The sequence below is a fragment of the Barbus barbus genome (assembly GCF_936440315.1).
Source record: "Barbus barbus genome assembly, chromosome: 37".
NCBI lineage: Eukaryota > Metazoa > Chordata > Actinopteri > Cypriniformes > Cyprinidae > Barbus > Barbus barbus.
Window position 1 is genome coordinate 9,912,099 of NC_136715.1, and position 25,266 is coordinate 9,937,364.

A 25,266-nucleotide genomic window follows, 5' to 3' on the forward strand; every position below is an offset into this window, starting at 1 on the left:
CTTAGCCCTCACAGGAGACTTTGTGCATTTGTAGATAAAAAAAAAAAAAAATACCATTTAGTATGTTTATTAAGCCTTTTGAATTACGGGGACATAGGCAGTGTCCTCATAAACCACCTTCATATTGTAATACCTCTGTCATACCCATGTCATTATACAAATTTGTGTCCTCATAAACCACATAAACACACACACACACACAAACACACACTCTTCAGATGGCTGAGCTATTTTACTCTAAACTAAAGTATGAATTACAACAATTTCTGTTTTATAGAATTTACGAACTGCCAACTGCTAACTAAATTGTTAATGTGTAGTAGGCCTCTAATGGATTTGTTGCATACTGTCAATGTACAATCAATGTTCTGGTCACATTTTATGTGTAACTGATGGAAGTAAAATTGATTCTAGGGGAAAATATAAATTATGCTATGATGATTCACATTGAACTTGAGGCAATGGCAAATTATTTCATCAAACACAAGGTGGCAGTATGAATCAGATTTTCACCAACATAAGGCATTTTAAGGTGATGTGTGATATTTTTTCTTTTTTCTCATATACCAGCTTAATATAGTTTCATATATCTACAACTTCAAACTCACTAATTTAGAACAGAATTTAATAAGGTATCTTACGGTTTGCCTTCAATACTGAAAACTAAATACTGTAGATCTCAAAGCAAGATACAAAGGGGAGATAAAATATGGTGATGCAATAGTTTGACCTGCTCTCATTAAGGTTTGAGCGGTTTCAACAGATTCAGGACTACATGGAAACACTTTATTGATCCCTGAGGGGAACTCCAGGATCATAATTCTCATCTATCCTGATCTGTCACTTCTCTACACTGATCTATCACCATTGTGGCCCTGAGCAGACCACTGAACCACAGGGGGAATTTGGTTACAACTGTTGTGATATAAGATATGTTTGGATGAAAAGAATCATAAAAATGAAACGGCACTGTTGTTTGGAACCAAAAAAATGAAACTCATTACCTCTGTGTAGTGCCCGCAGGTTGAGCTTGGCATGTCGGTGTAACTCTTCCAAACATGGTGGCCGTGTACAAGTGTGGAACAGGTTGTGTTGTTGATGCCATGGAGCCTGATAGTGTGATGTCAGTTTACTCTCAATGTCCAGATCTGATACCGCTAGAGAGAAAGACAAAGAAGTTACAAGGTCAGAAATCTGGAATATGCACATGATTTTTATTAAAACTTCTATCAAATAAGAATCTGCTAAGAACAGGATTAGATCCTACTGGACAGAGTGAAAATCCTACATGATTTTTGCAATGCTTATTTGATTCTATTGAATGCACTTTCTACAGGAGATTTTTTAATTTCTTTGTGATGTTCTACAAAGGGAACATTAATTTGTATTATGTCAGAATCCTGTCAGTACTTTCCCATGAGAAACTTTCATAATAAATTCCAAATGATGTAAATCCAAAAAAGGAATACCTTATAGTGAATAGGATATACACTACCGTTTAAAAGTTTTAAAGAAATAAGTACTTTTATTGAACAAGGATGCATTACATTTTATACAACAAAATAGAAATAAAAAATATATGAGTTTATAGCACAAAATCAGATTAGAATGATGTCTGAAGAATCACGTGACACTGGAGGCTGGAGTAATTGCTACTGAAAATTCAGCTTTGCCATTACAGGAATAAATTTACATTTTAACATATTAAATTAAATTGTAATAATATTTTTTTGTAGTTTAGTTTAGTTTATTTTGCACAAGGGTAAATATATACAATAAAAACACAATAAACAAACAAACCAAAAATATATAATACAATCCATATACTGTGCAGGGAGAGGCAGAAAACCTAAAGGGCTTATTTAGAGCCTCCACCTAAACAATGAAAAACAAATAAACTCATGAATCTAAATAAAGAGCTAGATTACAATAACAAGTATATTGATACAAATTAATTACAACATATCTCGAGAAAAAAAAAAAAAAAACAGAATATACTCAAAATAAACCATATATGGTACATAAAATACAACATAAATTATTACAAAGCAGCATTTAAATGATCTTTTATTCTTCTTTTATAACATATTAAAGGGGAATTTTTTTTTGCTAGATGAGATAAATAATTCCATAATTTAACACCCCTAAATCATATCAAGTATTGACCTCTACAAGTGAGAACGTTAGGAAAATGATAAATAATTATGAACCTGTGAATTTACTTTAAAATACATTTTATATATATATATACATAAATTGCTCTGGAATGCAACCCTCACTTGAATATATCTTATACATAAAAACACATATTTGAAGAATATTAATATCATAAACGGTAAGAACCTGAAGTTTATGAAATAAAGAAGCAGATGAAGTATATTTGTTTGATTGGGTTGCAATCCTAACAAAATGCTTCTGAAGAACAAAAATTCTTCGAAGAGTAGTAGGAAGAGTACTCGCCCAAACAATATTACAATATGAAAGATACGGATAAATTAAACTATAATAAAGCATAAGAAGACACTCTGTAGTAACAAGATGCCTAACCCTCCTTATTATACCAGTAGATTTATGTATTTTCCTGCTCACGTAATCCGCTTGTTCTTTCCAACTCAAAGTCTCATCAATAAATACTCCCAAAAATGTTGTAGTTGACACTTGAGGCACCTTAATAGACTCCATAATAATTTTTGATAAATCCTTTGGGTATATTTTTTACCACTAAAAATGATAAAACTTGATTTTATTATATTTAACGATAATTTGTTTAAATTAAACCAATTTGCACAAGCATGTAAACCATTATTTGCATTCTTAATTAAAATATGAGTGAGAGAGAACTAAGGTTGTATCATCAGCAAACATTACTGGAGTAAGAATATTTGAAACATTTGACAGGTCATTTATATAAATAAGAAATAGTAATGGTCCAAGTATGGACCCCTGAGGAACCCCACAGAGTAGACTTGCTTTGCTAGAATAGCAACCCTTATAACAAACAAACTGTCTTCTATTAAAAACATATTTCATCAACCATTTATATGTAAAATTATGAAAACCATATTTATACAATTTATCCAATAAAATGTAATGATTAACTGTATCAAAAGCTTTTGACAAGTCTAAAAAAATACTACAAGCAAATTCTTGATTTTCCAGTGCAAGGGTAACCTTATCAATCAGGTGAAGCAAAGCCATATAAGTAGAGTGGTTTTCGGAATCCATATTGATGCTTATAAAGAATAGAATTTGAGTCTAAGTGAGAAAGAATCCGCTTATATACTATATAAACATAACAACTATAGACCTATATCTATTTTGGCAAAACATTGTGGATCATCTGCTTTAAACAGAGGAATAATTGAGCTATTTTTAAATCCTCTGGTACAATGCCCGTTTTCAAAGAAAGAGAAAAAATGTGAACAAGTGGCTGCAATATTGAACATTTCACCTGTTTGACAAGAAATACACAAATATTATCATGACCAGCTGAAGATAATTTTAATTCATCAATAATTTCACTTATTTCCTGAATTTCAGGTGGCTTAAAAATAGAGATAATAGGAAAGTTTCCTGATATATAGTCCAGGGGTACACCATTACCAATAGGGATATTATTATCTAATTTATGACCAACATTAACAAAAAATTCATAAAATTTTTGAGCTATGTCAAATGGATCATTAAAATAATTTTTTGCCATCCACAAAGTCTGAAGGTAATTCTCTTTGCAGCAACTGATTTATTACATTCCATGTGGATTTAATATCATTTGAACATTTCTTACATTTTTCACCAAAGTATGTCTTTTTTGCTGATCTAATAGAACGGTTATATTTATTTCTGTAAGATTTATAAACACTATAGGTGAGAGGAGTGGGATTTAAAATATATTTTCTATAGAGTTTGTTCTTTGTCTTCAACATTTTCCGTAAACTAACTGTAAACCAAGACTTATTAAGCTCCTTTGCAGAACTACTGACTGGAAAACATTTATTAAAACTAGAACTAATAACAGTCAGAAATGGTTGATATGCTCTATCAGCATCATATTCCTTATACAGATCATCCCAAGAACTACTATAAATCAGAAATAAATTAGAAATAAATTTAGAAATATTTAACTTACTCATAATTCTCTTTTGCTGAATTTCTTTTGATAGTTGAACCCGGTTAACCCTAATTTCAGAATGGTGAAATATAGGAAAATGATCAGACAAGTCTGAACATAACACACCAGATTTAATTCATTGACTTAGAGAATTTGTTAAAATGTTTTCAATTAAAGTTGCTGAATTTTCTTTAACTCTTGTAGGTTTATGAATAAGAGGAACATAATAACTAGAGTAAAGAATATTTAGGAAATCTGCTGTAGGGGTATCAAATTTCTTTTTTAGGAGATTTATGTTAAAATCACCCAAAATATAACAATATTTATGCTCATTGTTTATCAAATCAAGTAAGTTGGCAAAAGTATCATTAAAATATTGAATATTGGAATCAGGTGCTCGGTAAATAACACCACCAATAATATTTCTTCCTCCATGACCAATTGAGAGCTCAACAAATAAATGTTCCACATTAATTCTATCTGAATTTAAGACAAGATCATCCCTAATTTTAAATTTATAATCTTCATGAATAAACAAAGATACTCCACCTCCCAACCTGTTCTTTCTAACATAATGAACACAGTTATATTTAGATAATTTAAACAGTTCTCTAGAGTTTTCATTTAACAATGTTTCAGATAAAGCAATAATAGAAAACTGATGTTTAAGTAAAGATAAATAATGAATACAATTATCATAATTCCTAGATAAATTTCTTATATTCAAATGAAAAGTAGAAAAAACATTAGAAGGCAAAGATCTACATAAATCATTAAACTGATTTTCAGTATAAAAACTACAAGAGTTTGAAGCATTCAATGATGAAAAATAATTTAAATCTGGGTCAACATCCAAGTTATAAGAATCAACTGTAGAAAGATCAAATGGCTTAAAGGTCTCAGTTTCAAAAACAAATTTGTTGGAATCAATAATGTATATAAAGAAATATACAATAGATGTGATTAACTTATCAAAATACAACAAATAACTAATAATAAATCTATTGAACCAAACTCTGAACACTTGCCTTCCTTTGTTTTGGTGGATTTTGGATAGGTGGATGAACAATAAGTTTGTCGTATTTCAGATATGCAATGTCACCTCATTCTCGGGCTGCCTTCATTGCTGGAAGTAATTCTCTCCTTCTTTGCCGGATGGTTTGAGGGAAGTCCTCGTTAATAAAAATGCCAGAGCCCTTTAAGTTCTTTATTCAAAACTGCAAGTTTATCCTTCAATCAGAAAAATCTGACCACAATAGGTCGGGGCTTCGCTGATGATACCACTGACTTCCCAACTCTATGAGCCCAATCCAACTTTATTTTCCGGCTGTAATTTTTCACTGAAGAGTTTTCTCACTTTTTCTTCAGATTCAGACACCTTTTCTCTTACAGACTCCTTAATGCCTTCCACAACAATATTTTGGTGTCTTGCTTGGCCTTGCAGATTGTGTCCAGATCTGTCCTGGTTTCATTACAATTTGAAAACCATGTCTTACATGAGATTTTAAGATCATCAAGTTCTTATTGAGTCATTTCTAGACTCACCTTAAAATCATGAACTTGCTTTGACAGGTCATCAATCCTTCTGTTTGAGGAGTCAACAATGATTTGTACACAAGTTTTGAAACTTCTTTCTTGTTGTTCGAGCAAGGTTCTATAGAAGTCTTTTTGCTGTTCCAACAGTTCACGCACTTGCACCATGGTGACATATATTCCTCGGTGCTGTTGCTTGTAGCCTTAGGTGGCATGGTTTGATCAACAAGGCCTATTAGGCCCAAAAATCTCCTAAAGCCAAAAACCTCCACAAAGTACCAATAAAATCCACAATTTTGCAATTTAACGTAGATTAGACTCTTCTTAACACAATCTTCAAAATAAAATTTTTACTTTAGGCAGGATTCTTCAGATTCCAGTTTGATTGGAAACCTTACACAAGTTCAGAAAAACACAGCGGCAGCCATCTTGTCCTAGTCATGTATTTCTGAATATTATTGAATTTTTTTACCAAATGATTTTTCATCAAAGAATGCAGCCTGGATTTCAAAAACATTTCAAAACTCTTGTCAAACCCCAAATTTTCCATATTCATTCACAATATTACGCATTACAACACATAAAATGTCATTCTAGGGAGACGAAGGTGAAAGACAGCTTCATTAGTATTTCTCCCTCTATCTTTTTCTCTTTTGCCCAGCTTCCTGTCTCCTCCTTTCCTCTATAAAGGAGCATCTGCCCATCAGTATTCAATGTGCAGTGGTCCCCTTGAACTAGAGTCATCTGTATCCAAGCAACCTTTCATATCTAATTTACAATGAATTAGCAGATTCTTATCAGGCCGTGATCAGCAGAATAATACCAGAAATGCATTTCCTGTCTTAGAAGACCTCAGAGAAAAGGGTGGAGGGTTGATGATGATGGATGCTTGGAAAAACGCTGGATTTTATAGCAACAAATTCTTTGTTGTATGCAATTGGAACAAAAGCCATAGGACATACAGTATTACTCGAAAGGGTAATACAAAACAGAAGTGGCTCCTCAAGAAAGAGTCTGGGAATATTCTTTTCTTAGTCTCTGGTACAGTAAGTTTTCTGAGAGGAGACCGCAAAGGGGTCTTACATTTCTGAAATGTAATTCTGGCTAAATATGAAGCAGACAATTCAGACTGACAGTCAGAAAGGAAACATTTTAGTGCTTTTTAACCACGAGGTAAACCATGACAATAGCCAAGTCTATTGGTTTGACAGAAATTTATACATACAAGGCCTCTCTCGCTCTTGCCACACACACACACACACACACACACACACACACACACACACACACACACACACACACACACACACACACACACACACACACATCTGCTAATCTGATACAAGCCACTTATATAACCTTAAACCTGACCACAGCCAGAGAACCATTAAAATGAACAATGTTTTGAGTGGTTTTACTCAAGTATGATAATCTGATACCCGCTTTTTGGACTGTTAAATGTCCTTCTATGTTCAGTGTTAACTTGCACTGATGAATGAGACAGCTGGGGACTAAATGGTAGGAATAAGCACAAGTATTCATAAATTTGCACAGTGGACATCTTGTATTTACAAGTATACACTTAAAATACACTTAACTTAACTGCATGAGATGTCAAAGCTCACATGAAACTACTTTGCATCTGTAAACAAATGATGAAAAACTAACTTTTTTAATATTCTAGACATTTTTACATTGACTTTAAACCAAATTCTAATCAACAGTGTGAGGAATTTAAATCTGGATGAAGTGCTTTCATGCTTCAATAAAAATTAAGAGCTAGTAAGTCTAGACTAATGCTTTCAGGTCTCTGGGAGTGGGCCAGTTTTTGTTTTTACTTCAGCTACTTAAATTTCATTAGTGATTTTAAGCAAAACGGGAAATCCTCTGACTTTAAACCAGTATATTTACAGATAAAAGCCCAAATTAGCACTATGTAATATAACATGTGCAGACCGATAAACATAATATAGGTGATATTGTTCAAAAGTTTGAGGTTGGTGAAAATATTTAGTTTTTGTCTCTTATGCTCACCAAGGCTGAATTTATTTGATCACAAAATACAGTAAAAATAGAAATATTGTGAAATATTATTACAATTTAAAATACACGTTTTCTACTTTGATTCATTTTAAAATCTAATTTATTCCTTAGTTACTTTACTCCAGTTTTCTCTGTCACATAAATCATTCTTATATGTCAGTGCTCAAAAATAATTTATTATTATCATAAAAACAGTCAGCTGAATAAAAGTAATAATTTCTAAAATAAAAGTAATAATAAACTCACTGGCCCCAAACTTTTGAACGAATATAATATACTATGATATAATATAATATAATATAAAAACAGTATAATCTAAAATAAGATTTGAGTAAATGTCTAAAATAATACTCACTATCAGTAACAATGTTACTATGAAAATTATGCTACTATTAAAGCATCAGCAGTAGCCTTCAAAAAGAAAGCAATCCCAGAATGCACTGTAACAAAGTTACTGAAAAAAAAAAAATAATCCAAGAATGAGAACAAGGTGAGAGAAACACTGATGACAATAAACGTATATATCATTAAACATCTGCTTTGGAAATAACTGAGTTAGTGATTTAATGAAAGCCCTACCCTCATCTGCACTCCCTCCATTTGGACTTGTGCTGTAAAGAATGTGCGAATGCGGTGAACAGACTCTATTACTCAGCACCGCTCTGCTGTTTTTTTGGTTTTTGCCCAGCATTAACAAGTACTGATCCTCATGCGGCACATATAGGTGATCTCTACATACATGCGCCTTAATCAGTCCCTCTGCACTTGGAAATTTCGGTCATTTACTGCAAATTAATTCAGCCAAAGAAAAAGTAAGCTTTGTATGTAGAGTTAACATATAATCTGAGACTCTTATTATGTAATGAGTCACAGTTAATCTTATGCACACAGAAACATTTTAAAAAAATTTGTATTTCATGCATTTCTTCAATGTACATTTCAAAATTTAATCACAGAAACATCAAAAGTCTCAATGTTCTGTCCAGTGGCATTGAAAACCGCAGTTACAGGAGGGTTTGATTCACGTAAAGAGGTCAATGCTTAGTAAGACAGCAGTACACTGAAGTATAATTGCACCAGAATGTACTGTAAATGAATTAAAACATTCAAATAATGGTCATCTGTATTCTCGTTCATTGACTACTGCATTCATCTCTGCAGGGAATCTAGATCACTATCCTTGTTTGAAATCTAGTCATCTTACCTGTTGTGCCTGCTCTCTGGCCTGCGTTTTTACTAACCCTCTTTGTTCTTCTCCTCTTTTTCAAGCCACAGCCAGCTATCTTTCTTTGAGAGTTTCCCATCTTTCCCTGGACTGCTCACACAAAATGAAGGAATGAAGGATTGAACTAGCATTACAGCAAGACACAGAACTGCTCTCGCTCTCTCTTTTTCTTTCTTTCTGTCTCCAGCAGGTGCACAGTCAGCAGTGTGAGTCAGGACTCAGCCAACAGCAAGGCAAAGAAAAGTACTGACAAATTTCTAATTAGTGGTACACAAGGGCAATAAAGAAAGAAAAAAAAATTCTAATTAATATAATGAAACTACCGAAATATACAGTATACCGAGACTTGCTACAGCCAATACATCCACAAAATGCTGCTGTGAGCATGTAAGAAATACTGCTGCTGCAAATATAACATACATGAAATAACCCCCTATAGCATACATGAATCACTACGCTGCAAAATGCTACAATAAACACTAGTCATATATTTGAATGTTGAGCAGAGAGCTCATTGGCTACCGATACAGGATAGAACCAATCAGCTGTGCCATGTGATAATAATGTCATTAGGTCAGATTAAGTTAGACCTATCGGACTGCAGCATCTAGAGTTTCATGCCAGAACTCTGTATGTATATATATATATATATATATATATATATATATATATATAAATAATGACCCTATAATTTGAATAAATAAATTATACATGCCTATTACATTCAAAGGACAACTATGCAAAGTAAAGGAAAAATAAATATTCACTTCTATTGAGGATAAACTGAGAAATCAAAATGGCAAAATTAAGGGACAATTACGAACCACACGCTCAAACTATAAAGGCAATGCAATCCAGTTTGAGGAGTTTTTCATTCCATTCACAAATATCCGAAGCAAAAGTACACATTTTCACGGTACACAAATCATCAGTTGCAGTTCTTCTTTTAATAAAACAGATGCTCTAGTCATTAACAGTCACAGAGCTGCATAGTTGAATCTAGGTCAAGCTTGCCTAGCAGAGCTCAGAGAGACACATTGCTGGGGAAAATCAAATAGTGGATTTATCTATTGGTAGACTTGATATTAAAGCACTAAACAGCATAAAAAAAAAAAAAAAAAAAAACATAAGACGCCCTCATGCACTGACTGATCAATGATAAAATCATTTATTCCCTAAAAGGAGACTGTTAGCTGCAGCTGTACGGATAGAGATTGACTGTCTCTCTGATGGGGGCTGGGGACACTGTGTCTCACAGCTGGTCCCTCTGCAGGAGTGCTTAATACCCACTGATACTTCACAGCACTAACAACTCTATGGACTATAGATATCAATATAACTTGTCCTCTTTGAGGAGCATTTTCCTTCCGTTTACAGCAGGGGATGCCTATCTTTATAGCACTAGAACTTCTTGTGGCCTGGATTGCTTTTAAGTACCCGCTGAGATTACATGAAACTTTCATTAAATTCAGAGAATAATAAGTATATTTTTAATCACTAATTTTGTATATATAATTAGCACACAATGTTCTATTATTTAACACATTTCATTTCTATCTCATGAACGTTATGTCAAGACCTCACATGATAACAAGGTATGTATATAAATATGTATATTTTTATATATTTTTTTTGTTAAATAAATTGATAATCAAATGTGATTATAAATAAAAAAATTATAGTAAAGACTTTTACATTGTTACAAAAAAAATCTATTTGAAATATAACCCCCAAAAAAGACTTACTAAAAACCACACTTCACACACTGCAATCTTAACAACCTGCGCACTTTGCCTATGTCTACTAATACACTACTTTCTTTTTCCATTGGTCTCTGGAATTGTCAGTCTGCAGTCAACAAAGCTGATGAAACCTTGGAGTTGTGATTGATGATAAGCTGAATTTCTCAGACCACATTGCTAAAACTGCAGATTTGCTTTATACAATATTAGGAAGATCAGGCCCTTTCTTTTCGGAACATGCAACACAATCCTTGGTCAAGCTCTTGTTCTGTCCAGGCTGGACTATTGCAATGCTCTCTTGGCAGGTCTTCCAGCCAGTTCCATCAAACCTCTACAATTAATCCAAAATGCCGCTGCAAGATTAATCTTTAATGAGCCGAAAAGAACGCACGTCACACCTCTGTTCATCAATTTGCACTGGCTACCAATAGCTGCTCGCATAAAATTCAAGGCATTAATGTTTGCCTACAAAACCACCACTGGCTCTGCACCCCTTTACCTAAATTCAGTACTTCAGACCTATGTGTCACGCTCACTCTGGGAGCAGGGAAAGGCAAGGAACTTCTCTTTAACACTGACTTTAATGAAGCAATAACCACAGGCATCACAGGGAATGTGGCAACATCAAGCGTACACCAGGGAATGACGATCAGACTGGACACAGAGGCAGGGAAACACAGGGTTTAAGAACACTAGGAAAACAAGGAACAGGTGTGGACTAATCAAACACAGGGCTAGGGACTAATTAAACTAATGAAGACAAATGAGGACAGGAACAGGAAGGCCAAATATGGGCACGGGAGGAGGGGAAACACAAGACAAGGACTGACACTATGTGCCCTCTAGAAGCTTGCGTTCTGCAAGTGAACGACACATTATTGTACCATCCCAAAGAGTCACAAAATCACTTTCATAGACTTTTTCATTAGCTGTTTCCTCCTGGTGGAATGACCTGCCCAACTCAATCCTAGCAGCTGAGTCCTTAGCCATCTTCAAGAAATGGCTAAAAACACATCTCTTCCATCTTTATTTGACCCTCTAACTCTAGCACTCTCTATTCTAATTCTATTTTATCTATCTGTCTTCTTTGTATCTATTAGTCTTCTTTGTATCTATCTGACTCTCTAACACTAGCTTTCCTTTTTTTCTATTCTATCTGTTTTCTTTCATAACAAGACTTGTCATAGCGCTTGCACGTTGTTGCTCTTTTGTTGGTTTTGATTGCTTCTATTGTCCTCATTTGTAAGTCGTTTTGGATAAAAGCGTCTATTTTTTTAAGGCAGCGGCTATTTGCACTAAGTGTAAATAGCGATAAAGGCTATTTACACTAAGTGCAAATAGCAATGGATTCTATGTACACTATGTTAAAATAACAGGATTTTCTGCTATTTATACTACTTATTGCAAATAGTGGCAATTATCTGCACCTCAGTATTGTAGTACATTATAAAACAGTACGCAATAATAACGTACTGAGTGTAATTATTTGGATGCCGTCTTATTGGGACAAAAAAGGCCCTCCCTACATCTACCCTAACCCTCCCTGACACTTTATTTTCATTTTTATTGAAAATAAATGCCTTTCTGATGTGATATGAGATTTAAACAGGGAGAAAAAAAAGTTTGTCAAAACTCTGATTCGAACTCGGGTCGATCACATCAAAAAGACTACAACATGCACTTTACCATCTACACCACCGAAGCTGTTATTTGTAGTGTTGACTAGCTCAATCCCATGTTGGTGGGTGGAGTTAGTTTAAATAGCCTCTGCCAACAAGGCGGGCTGTTTGCAATTAGTGTAAATAGACACTCCGTTTTTGTAATCACCAAAGAACCACCGTTTCCACAAAAATATTACAAAGTACAACTGTTATCAATGTTGATAATAATAACTGTTTCTTGAGCACCAAATCAGCATATTCAGCATATTCTTTACCATAAAACTGATTTAAAAATATTTTTACATTTCTAGAATACTAACAGTTGTATCAGGCCCAATAAAATGCAAAAATTATTAACATGGATTAACATTTAGCTACTTTTTAAGTGACAGGCAACATAAATAAAAGAAAGGTTTCCTACTGTATGTGCTTTTATGGAATTTCCAACTAATATGATTGCTATAAATCATGGAACTGCTGGTGAAAAATATACATATCCCTAAGTATTATTTTTCTAATATATAAAATGTATATAAACCAAGATCACGGCAGAGGAATGCTAAACACCAACACACAGTTAACAACATGCTCACTCATATCAACAAATTATATTTTATCTATAAACCAAAGGTGAACACTGAGCTATTTATGCACAAAATCCAAAGCAGTTCATCCTGTAAGCATATCACCATCCTTCATTTAAAGGGGGTCTGTGATAAGACAAGTCTGAGCTGAGGGCACCATGGCTGGCTGGAGGGTGAAGAACAAGGGGCCGTGTTGAGACTTGACTTATAGACCTTTACAAATGAGTCACAGCAGAATCACTGAAGCATGAAGACTGACCGCTGCCTGTAGTGCTGACCACTACATTGCTCCGACACACACACACACACACACACACACTGCTTTTAATAAACGCTACTTTATGCCATTGTGTCAGAGTTTAATAATTCAGATTTTCTTAAAGGGACAGTACACCCAAAAAACTGTTTTGTTATAATGCATTTTGTCATTCCAAACCATATGCAGCTATCGTTTTCCATGTTTAATCTGATTTTTGAAGATTCTTCACATTTATTTTCCATAAAATGACAGTTGATAGTTCATGGATGACATAAGGCACCATAAAAGCACCACAAAAGTAGTCCATTTGACTTTATGCACTACATTCTAAATCATCTGAGACATACAGTAGCCATATGGACTACTTTGTGTATTTTGTCCTTTTTGGAACATAATAACCAGTGTTTCTAAAAACTGTTACCATATGGTTACAAGCTGTGTGGATATATATTTTAAAAAGTGAATAAAACATTATTGCATTTACAAGAAAATACCATTTCCCCCGATTTACAAGTTTATTGTTATGTAATGACGTCAAATCACAACCCCGCTTCCCACACCACACATACATGTGTAAACTATGGAAATGACAATGGTGCACAGACCTCCAAATTCATATCTGCAGATGTTTGGATACAATATATATGGAATAAAGCCATCAGAAAGACGGGAAAAAACATTGTAATTCAGCAAAGCAACAACACGGCACTTTACAGTTTAACCAACTGCATGCTCCAACATGTCAGACCAAACATGGACAGACAGTTTGTGTGACAGAGACATCATCACTATGGCAGGCTTAGCTTTCCTAGTACAAATCAAAGATGATCTCAGATAGGGAAATAACCAAGGCGGATGGATTATGTACGCTATAAAAAAAAGTAAATTGTAAACAAAAATAATTTACAAGAAAATACTACCTTAGTCTTTCTACTAGAAAAACAAGAAGATGCAAATGCCTTTCAGTTGTATTAAATACAGTTTGGAATATCAAAATAGACCAGAAACTGATCTAAATGAGCTGCATCATTTCATAAATATTAAAATGAATAGCAATTTAAATCACAACAAGTGAAAGAACAGCATTATCTGATTGGACGCATTGGAAAGGAATGCACTGAAGGACGTACCTCTCGATCTGACAGGAACACAGCAGGCAAAAGCCATTGTCTGGGAAGGACAGCTACGTCCAACTGCTTTTTAGCCAGATCAGCTGTCCTTCAACACTCATTCTGTTCGTCTTCATGCATGCAGATACAGGCGAGTGCACAAGCTCACCTGCTGCGGTTTGCAGCCACGCAGCCACATAAACAGACTAACCCTAACACCAAAGTAAGCACATCTGCAGCATTTGCACTTACACTGCTCCATTTCCACCTAGAGTCCCCCCTGTTTCTAGGAGCATATTGCAGGTGGTACAGTCTAGTCTGTACTCCGTTTGCCCTTAATCTTCTAATGGGTCAGAGTAAGAACTGGTCCAAAGAGGGTTATTAAACAGGAATACAAAAAGAATGGTGCTTTGATATGATTATTCCTTCAAAATCATACAACAACTTTTAATAGACTGGTATAAATACCTCCCAAAAAATGTCAGTCCCTTAAATTAGCTAGAAATCCATCCAGTTAGAAGATCAAGGAGTTATTTTAGTACTGCCAAACGATTAATTGCGATTAATCGCATCCAAAATAAAAGTTTTTGTTTACATAATATATGTGTGTGTATTGTGTATATTTAATATGTATATATAAATACACACATTAATCTGTTGCATTAATTCTTCAAATATTAAAAGCAGGGAATGTGTTGTATCAGTTATATCCATTACTTCTGTATTCTGAATCTTGCATTCGATGATGACACACACAAACCAGGATGAAGATGAGGGAGCTGACTTTGAGAGAAAAGCAAGCAATTTGGGTGCTAAACGAAAAGAGGAAATCAATTAGAGCTCTAGCAAAAATAAAGGGCATGGAGAAATCAAAAGTTTGGAAACCACCAGCAACCAACAACTACCTGATCGGCTGAGAAAACGACAATTTGTGTGTCAAGTTGATGACACACAAATCATAAAAGCTGTGAAAATTAACCATAAAAGACGTGTCTGTAAAATCATCAACAACTTCTAGAAAGCTTGGGTGATGCTCTGACAATCTACTGTCCTCAGGAGACTTTGACACAGAATTACAGATGCTACACAGCAAGATGCAAACCTCTGACCAGCACCAAAAATAGAAAGGCAAGATTAGAGTTTGCAAAAAAGCACAAAGGTGAGCCAGAAGAGTTTTGGAACTGTGTTTATGGACCAATGAGACAAAGATGAACCTTTATCTAAGTGATGGGAAAGCAAAAGTGTGGAGAAAAAAGGGAACTGCAAATAATCCCAAGCATACAGCCTCATCTGTAAAGCATGGTGGAGGTGGTGTCATGGCATGGGCATGTATGGCTGAAAAATCCAACTTTTATTTTGGATGCGATTAATCGTTTGACACCACTAATTAATTAATTAATTTATGTATGTATGTATTTATTTATTTATTTATTATCATTTGCTAGTAAATGTAATAATTACAGCATACAAACTGTACAAAATACCACACCAATTTGTATTTTTTTTTGTTTATCACAGAGAAAAAAACTATATCTTGAAGCATAAACGAGTTGTATTATTTCACAACATTAATATGAAAAGCATTCAGGAATACATAAAGAAAGGTGCTGATGTGACTTTTTCTGCAAAATCGTATATTGATTTTATATAGACTGGCACAAAATGCTGAACAAAGACAGTTTCCTGTCCATAAATAATATGTATATATGCATCCAGTTAGGATAATTCATTAAAATAATTCTCATTCATAATTTCAATCTCAATAAAATACATTATCATTCATACATAAAAGTCCTTTTAGTGCAATTTAACTGATACAAATACTCAAAATATTGTATTATTGTTATTATTATTATTAAATCATAATAATAGCTTATTGCTCTGTGTAGACATCAAAGTGAATGAGAGCCCCCATATATACATATTTGAGAAGTCCTCATGTGCATGTGTGAGCATGCATTTGAGCGTGTGTGTGAGCGGTACACACAGCAGTCTCCCTGCCTGAAATAATACAGACCTCCCTGCTAATCCATGTTAATCTGGTCATCCTGTGACCTTGGCGTCAAATGGTCTGACAGTAGGTGAGTGTTTAGTACAGACAGAATCACGTTGGCAAACAGAGAAACACAGGTCTGGCCACTTCGGTCGGCAGCTTGTGACTCTGCAATGCCCATTAACAGCACATATTCACATGCCTGGACTTGGGGAGAAGCCAATATGGCTAATGCAATGGCAGGTGTCAAAGGCAAAATTGCACCTATGTGTGATTTTGGGGCAGATTCAAACAGAACAATATGTAAAACAGGGAAGATATTGTCATGAAATAATTGATGACAATGAAAGAGATCAGTCTGCATTATTGTCTGTCAGCAGTGTGATGCCCAAAAGCACACACTTTATCATTTGCTGACTTTCAAAAGTCACAAGCCATGAAACGGCCCGCATGGAGCACACCTGTTCTATTCTTTCCTCACCCTCTTGGGTCACACCCTTCTTCTGCCTTTTATTGTGGATTTCCTTAATATTACCTTTTTTTGTGTGCAGATGGACCAGAATCAAGTCTGGCATGCACTATAGTTTCCATCTTTTTCACTATTTTTCTTTCTGAAATGTATCACTTTCTAAAAGCTAAAAATCCTTACCATTGCATAGAAAGTCTTGAATGTCCCTGGTTTGTTCATAGTTTTTTTCTTCTAACAGCTGTTGGCTCTCTCTTTCCGGATCACTCTTCTTTTATCTGTTTCCCATCTGTATGTCTGTCCACACACAAACAAACTTGGTGTATTTCTGAAAAAAATGTGGGTATGTGGGTTCATGTAAGAATCTTTCAGACAGGAACAGGATAGCCTGTTTCACTGCATTGATTTGTCTGGGGCTGATCCTGATGCCAAGATGCCTGAATAACTTATACTGTATGTAAAAAAATAAGATTAATGTACACTGCACCTGTACACCTTTTAAAAAAAAGCTTATCAACAATTTTAAAGCTGAAAAAAGGTTTGCATATTTAATGTTACTCACTGTTGCTTTAATTAGTTGTGAAGGTTGTGTACTAGCAGTTTCTGAATTTTATGCAATTGTTATGTATTATGTGGGGGGTTTATGAAGATATATAGCATACATAATGTATATAGGTATGAATATTACATGAGTGAGTCTTTTGCCTGTCAATCAGTTTTTATTTCCACAAGAAACCCAATATTTTCTCAACACTGGCCTCTAGTGCTGGAAAGGAGATAAGGTTGCATTTAATAATGGTTGCAGCTTAAAACTCCATATTTTCACAAACAATATTTGAGAGAATGCTTGCTGTATTCATAAACAAAAATATAAAATGTTAAGATAAACATTTGTAAAAATGTAAGTAAATACAATCTTTCATTATTTAACATACAATAAATATAATCTAATATTTGCTCTTTGAAATTATATCATCAATATACAGTAGATGTCACAAAACAAAATTGTCTGAGGGAGAGAGCGTTATCAGTGTTTGTGATCAGTGTCACAGACACTTCTGGGGTAAATGGGACACCTCAGCTTCTCCTTCTCTGCCATCACAGAGACTCACCTGAGTTCGCAGCAGGATGTGGCTATCTATAATTACACTAATCATGTAACTACATCCAGACATGACCCTTTAGGTGATGATCTCTGCAAGTGTGCACATGCAGTATTTGAAGTGACAGAGTGAGCAAATTGTGTGCGAAATATGAGAGTAGAGATAAAACTAATTGTCTAATGTCTAAATGTCTAAAACTAATATTAATGTAATATGAACAGCCAACAGATTTCCTAAACATTACACTGAAATAAATGCTAATGGATAGCTTTCTCTAGGTTTAGGCCGAGTCAATTCCATAGTAGCCGCGTTTCCATTGTAGGGCCAAAAGCAAGCGTGCATTTCCACTGGCACTTCCAGGGCTTCCTCTGGGTTTTTTTTTTTTAACTATTTAATGCATTCTTTCTAAATAAAAGAATTGATTTCTTTCAAAATTCGGCTTTAACATCTGATCCAATCATGGCACTTATGTACTCAAAATCTATTCAAACACCCCCAATGCAGACTCTATCCAGCCACTTAATAACTAATGCTGCATATTAATACAGTTTCAGCCCTATCCTTACACACTATACATAAACTACCAAAACCCACCCATAAGCTGCACACATGGTTGACACACAGAACCACGCAAATCAGAGACAAAAGATGGTCCACCACATGTGTGTGACTAGCTGGCTCAGCATAAACGTGCACTCAAACAGGAAGTTAGAGACACAAACTGCTCTGACTTTCTAAATGATACATTCTTTGAGGGCACACATATTGATACGCCGTGCTAAAATATACAACGTTATAAGTGATGTGCTTCAGAACACTGTCCAGAATACATATACAATATGACGTCATTTATTCTTACATGTGGTTTACGGCAACCACAGAATAACAGAGAACAGGAAGGAACAGATGCATGAAGTTCTTTACAAGAGTCTTTGTTGAAACGGCTTCCATTTCAGTCGGCCACAATGGAATCCAGTAATGTTACACACACAAACACACCTGCGTAATTCAACATTCATCTTCTGTTTAAAGGTCCAGTAAGGTCATGTATACATGCGGTCATACAAAAACGTTTGGGGTTGGTAATATGTTTTAATGTGCTTGAAATACATCTCTTATGCTTTTAATTGATCAAAAATACAGTAATATTGTGAAATATTATTATAATTTAAAATAACTGTTTTCTATTTGAATATATTTTAAAAAGTAATTTATTCCTTCAATGACAAATCTGAATTTTCAGAATCATTACTGCAGTTTTCAGTGTCACATGATCCTTTAGAAATCATTCTAATACAGTATGCCGATTTGGTGCTCAAGAAACATTTCTTATTATTACAAATGATGAAAACAGTTGTGCTGCATAAATTGTTTTTAGAAACTATGACACATTTTGGTCAGGATTTTTAGATGAATAAAAAGCTCAAAAGAACAGAATTTATTTAAAACAGAAAGCTTTCCAAATTTTTGATCAGTTGAATGCATCCTTGCTGAATAACAGTATTCATTTCTTTTGAAAACCCCAAATGTTTAACTATTTAAAATGATTTCGAATTTTCAATATTAATTAAGGCTCGTTCATTATTTAATAACCAATGTTTATTTATACAACTTGAAATACAAAAATCTCCAAAATCTCCATGCACCTGACATTTTTTCTACAACTGTCATAAATTTACGAATTAATCAAATCTTCTTTCTGTGCCCCTAAAAAGCTGACAAAAATAGAAAAGCAAAATAAAACGAATTAGTCGTCTTCTTAGACATCTCTGTCTGAAGCATTGACTATTCTTCTAAAGGAAAGGATGCTCAAGGGATTAAATTTAGGTTAATGAAGTTGCTATGTCTTCCAGTGAACTGCTCATGGGACGGCATCTCTCTGTCTGACTTCTTCTTTTACATCAAGAGATCGCTGGGACGTGCAAATTAGAGATGTGTGCCATGCTTTAGGTTGTATCGTTTAGAGCAGGGCTGCTGTTTGCAGTTGGAAATGGGTTAATGTGGGTAAAGGGAGCTTATCATGCACACGCGTGTGTGTTTAAGAATGGCACTGCAGCAGGGTGGGGTGCAGCCTCGTCGTGCAGCAGCACTGCAGAGCCCATGGGGCAAGCAGAGCGTGTGTGAGAGTGTGTGTGCACCAAAATGAGAGTGAGATAAAAGTCCAGCATTCACCGTTATCGCCATCAGTAATGTCACTCCCATCTCATCACCGAGAGGGATGGGATCTCCGTGGGTGTCTATATGCGTGTGTGACATTTTGTGTCAGACGTGTTGGTGAATGGTACAATAAAGCCGTCGCCCATGTTATTTTTAACTCTCTGTCTCCATGGAAACCAGCACATATGCTGGGAGCGATGCACCCTGCTGAGTGAGTGTGTGTGTGTGGAGATGCAGCAGTTCATCCTGCTTCATCTGGAGGAAGCACACACACGTTGTGCATGCCTGCTGCAGTGTGTGTGCATGTGTGAGCGTGTGTCTTATGAGGTCAGATCAAATCACAAAATCACATTTGATTAACCACACAGAGTATAAGCAATTTGGTAAGTCATACTCCACAAAATGAGGTGGAACAATACACAAACCAGTAACTGGATCACACAGGCAGGATTTAGATTTAACATTATTAGTTAATCACATGACAGGCAGTGCCAGTTCACACTCAGGCCTGTGTCTGACTAATATATCACAGTTAATAAGCACTAGTAGTTACCCAAAGAGTTCATAACAGTTACGTAAGGTTCATAAAGACTCGCCATAGGTTATGTTATGTAACTATATTAAATGCAATAAGGAGAGGGAAAAGCGAAAGATAATTAAAGAAAAGCAAAATCTAGGCATATTATCTATTCTAGACCTGCTTCAGATCACATATCTTTATATCACAAATAAAAAATATATATAAAATAGAAATAAATAAATATATCCAGAAAATTATCATGATATTTATCAAATAAAATAAAATAAAATCATACCTACTTTAAAATATAAATATATAAGCATGTAGCCTTAAAAGGTAAAGTTTCAACGCAGCTTTTACGTATTCCATTAGATTACTACATGCAACATTGACAACATCATTTGTTAACATTTTGTCTAATAAATTTGGACAAAACAGACCAAAGCGAATTTTGAAGTGGAATAAATGAACTTACCTATGTAACACAGAAGGGGATGTTGAAGGAGTGTGAAGCCGAAAGCAGGGTGAAGAAACGAAAACATGAAACAGCAGCCAAAAGAGAAAGACGAAAAAAAAAGAAAGAATAGAATTAGTTTATGGACATGGTTTTATGAACTCGCTCTCTTCTCTCTATGAACTCAGAATCTTTTACAGTTTTTTCAACTGCTTACACACATTTTCAAAACTTTGCCTCTTTTTTGTTTTCAAAACTTTACTCACAAATCCAATAATTGCACACACAAAATGCAAAATGCCTCACATCTCTTGCAAAATGAAGCACTGCCATTAAAATATCACAAACTCATCTCAAAAGCAAACATTTGTCTCACGTTGCAAACACCTTTGCCATAATATTATATTTTTGGATATATAATTTAGCCTACACATAGTTATTCAAAACCTAAAGCTCTTCTTTCTTGAGCTCCTATGTACATTTCTGTACAAGAAAGTAATTACTGTAAATGCCATGAAAACAAGCCTCTACTCTTGTATTTTATTTCAAGAAATCATTTCAAAAATCTTTTTTTACGCTTCGGTTACTTGATCCAAATCCAATTCTTACAGTTGCCCAATATTGTACAACACAATGAAATCTCCACAACACAATGCATTTGCTGCTTGTTTCCATTGTGTCAGTGCTTGTTTTCCATTGCGTTGTGCTAATTTCATTGTGTTGACGCTTGTTTTCCATCATGTTGTGCTAATTTCATTGGGTTGTGGCTTGTTTTTCATTGTGTTGTGCTAATTTAATTGGGTTGTGGCTTGTTTTCCATTGTGTTGTGCTAATTTCATTGGGTTGTGGCTTGTTTCCATTGTTTTGTGCTAATTTCGTTATGTTGTGGAGATTTCATTGTTTTGTGGCTTGTTTCTGTTTTGTTGAGGAGACTTCATTTTGCGGCTTGTTTTCGTTGGGTTGTGGAGATTTCATTGTTTTGTGTCTTGTTCCCTTTGTGTTGTGGAGATTTTGTTGTGTTGCAGCTTGTTTCCGTTGTATTGTGCTAATTTCATTGGGTTATGGCTTGTTTCCATTGTGTTGTGCTAATTTCGTTATGTTGTGGAGATTTCATTGTATTGCGGCTTGTTTCTGTTTTGTTGAGGATATTTCATTGTTTTGTGGCTTGCTTTCGTTGTGTTGTGGAGATTTCACTGTTTTGTGTCTTGTTCCCTTTGTGTTGTGGAGATTTTGTTGTGTTGCAGCTTGTTTCCGTTGTATTGTGCTAATTTTGTTGTGTTGTGGAGATTCCGTTATGTTGTGCGCTACTGGGCCACCGTAAATTCTCAGCCCTGAATCTGAAAACTTCTTAAGTTCAGAGATGATACAAGGAAGCTGACCTCAGTCTAGTACTATTTGTAGAAGTAGTGCTGTGCTCATCAGTAAGGTTGCCAAGCAGACAACCATTCATTCCCACCTGCATTTCTATGTTACTATGACAGCTTAAAGATTAGTGAATTAGTTACAGCACCATGCACAGTGAACTCTCCTTGATATAAGAGTGCTTTGCACCTTCATCTTTTCATTTTTCTTCCTTCTCAGTTGTTCTGGATGTTTTCATCTTTGAATCGACTAAAAATGCAGTCTTAAAAATATAGTGACAAAAACAGACGCTAACACGTGGTTGGTCCACGAAAACTGGATTCGATATAATGCAAACGGGATCCAACAGCGAACAGCCAATGGAACGGCAGCAACAACAACACGTTCTGGGTGACGATGTGATTGAGGCAGTTTTATGCTAACAACCAGAGCTTGGTGAATGTAGGTCATGTGGAAGAAAGACACATATACACGCCCTACTACACTAGCTTCCAGAAGGGCAGTGCGCTTGGAAATTGAGAGTGAATCATTTATTGTGACCTGAACCCACCTCCACCTGCCATGTCATACACAAAATCTACCTGTATTTGTACAACATATTAAGACACATTCACAAATATCATATGACAGGAATAAGATTTAATCGAACAAACAATGACAGTATATGATTGTTAACTTTGGTTACATCAATGCTTTGAATGTTTAATTCACAAAAACGCAAGAGAGACATAAATAACCCTCATTAGATTGTTGCAACTGTCGTCGATGACAGGGAGGTTTGTTTCTACGGTGGCCCTGAGGGACAGGTTTCCCTTTAAATGGGACTGTGAGGGCAAAGGCAACGCATCTCACGTCAGGCTGCTAGCCAATACCAACACTCCATGGAGAATCATTTATGTGCAGGTGTGTGCAAATGTGTGAGAGTGCGTGTGTTTTCTGTCTCCCTGAGCAGTGATCGCACAGTGACCTATATATCTTCCTTTCCGCTCCGGCAATGCACTCAACCTCAATTATTAATAACGTACACAAACATTTCAGAACAAAGAAGAATCTCACGGAAGAAATCAGACCATTATGTATAGCATTTGTGATAAAATAAAGCAGTTACAATGAAGATATCTCATTAATAGGAATAACATGAAATAAAAAAATAAAAAAGAATGAATATTTTATTAATATTAACATTTTATATATAATTTTTAATTTAAGAAATTTATAAATCTATAATCTAATCTATAATTTTTGGTGTTTCCTCCAAGGAGGCAAGGGAGGCAGTGTCTCCTCAAAATACTGGATTGAGAAACAAAAAAATTCGTAGCACAAAAATACAACACCCGTATTACAAAATATGACTTTAAAATATGACTTTTTTTCTTCACTCGTTTTTCTAAAAGAAACATTGTCCAACAGCAACACCAGCAGGTAAAGTTACAGTGGGTGTCTTTCGCCTCCCCTGAGCCCATTGAGTTTTAACAGACCCCCTAAAGTGTGCGGTGAGTTTTTGGGGGTATTTGAGAATGAATGGGGGGAAAGTCATGTGAGAGTGAAATGATTGGATATGACTGGTTATATTCGTCTGTGTCACGGTGCACACACGAGGGAGGAACCAGGAACACGCAGACGAGGATACAAACTCAAATAACATACTTTACTGAAGAACATCAAGGCAGGGCAAGACAAGGCAGGACCAAAACACAGACAGGAACACCGGGGAGTAACGAGTAGACCAGACAGCACGAAACTCAACAGGCAGGAACTTAAATACACACGCTAATGAGACGAACACGGCTAGACAAGAATTAACTGATGATTACATATGACAAGGACAGGAAACAAACCAAATATGGGCACAAGGGGCAGGAACACATGACAGACACACAACAGTTCCCTGACATAACTCCCCCCTCCCGAAAGGCTCGTCCCGAGCCTTAACAGTTCCATCAGGGAGGGGGGGTGGGCGCTCTGGAGGCCTCTCAGGACAGACACGGACCACAAGACGGGGACCTCCAGAGCGGAACAGACAGACAGGACCCATGGCGGAGCAGGGAGCTCAGGAGGTCATGGCAGGTGGTAACTGTGGCCATGGCATCCTTCTTCGGCCCACCCACTCCACCCAGAGCTCTACTACCCCCCCCCAAAATTTCCATGGGGAATCCAGGGGGTATCAGGAGCCCTCCGGGGCTAGACAGACAAAACAGTACAAGACACGACAGAAACCCTCCAGGGTCAGACAAACACGACAGGACATCCCACAGGAACCTTGAGTCAGCGGCAATCCGGTGGGCTTGAGTCAGCGGCAATCCGGTGGGCTTGAGTCAGCGGCAATCCGGTGGGCTTGAGTCAGCGGCGGACCGGCGGGCATTGAGTCAGAGGCGGACCGGCGGGCATTGAGTCAGAGGCGGACCGGCGGCGTGCACAGGGGAGCCGCGGACGGCGGCGTGAACAGGGGGAGCCGCCGACGGCGGGTTGGCTTTCCCCGCGGACGGCAGCGTTGATCTCCCGCGAACGGCGGGCTCGGTGAAGCCGCCGACGGTGGGTTGGCTTTCCCCACGGACGGCGGACTTGGGTGAACCGCAGATAGCGGCGTGATCTCCCGCGAACGGCGGGCTCGGTGTGCCGCGGACGGCGGCGTGAACTCCCGCGAACGGCGGGCTCGGTGTGCCGCGGACGGCGGCGTGAACTCCCGCGAACGGCGGGCTCGGTGTGAGCGGCGAGGTTGGGATAGCCGCGGGCAGCGGCGGATATCTCCCGCGATCGGCGGGCTTGACTCAGCGGCGATCCCGCGGGCTTGACTTGAGGGCTCGCGGCCAGCGGACTCGCGGCACTCGCGGTGATCCCACCAAACTCCCACGCCCACTTGACGCGGGCTAAGGCAGGATGACAAGCGGCGACTTCCATGCCGCGAGGGACAGACGAAACAGGAACAAACAAAAAGACTTTTAAA

At 36.5% G+C, this 25,266-nt stretch overlaps 1 protein-coding gene across 1 annotated transcript in view; it reads right to left on the reverse strand.

Moving 5' to 3' along the window:
- The window catches only part of LOC306856653 (actin remodeling regulator NHS-like), a gene marked incomplete at its 5' end in the record, with an annotated part of 66,229 nt that overhangs the window by 13,304 nt on the left and 27,659 nt on the right, over positions 1-25,266 (reverse strand). Inside the window, one exon of the mRNA XM_079396016.1 lies at positions 1,005-1,157. Coding sequence (XP_079252142.1) covers positions 1,005-1,157 — 153 coding nt within the window. The remainder of the gene's footprint in view (positions 1-1,004; positions 1,158-25,266) is intronic.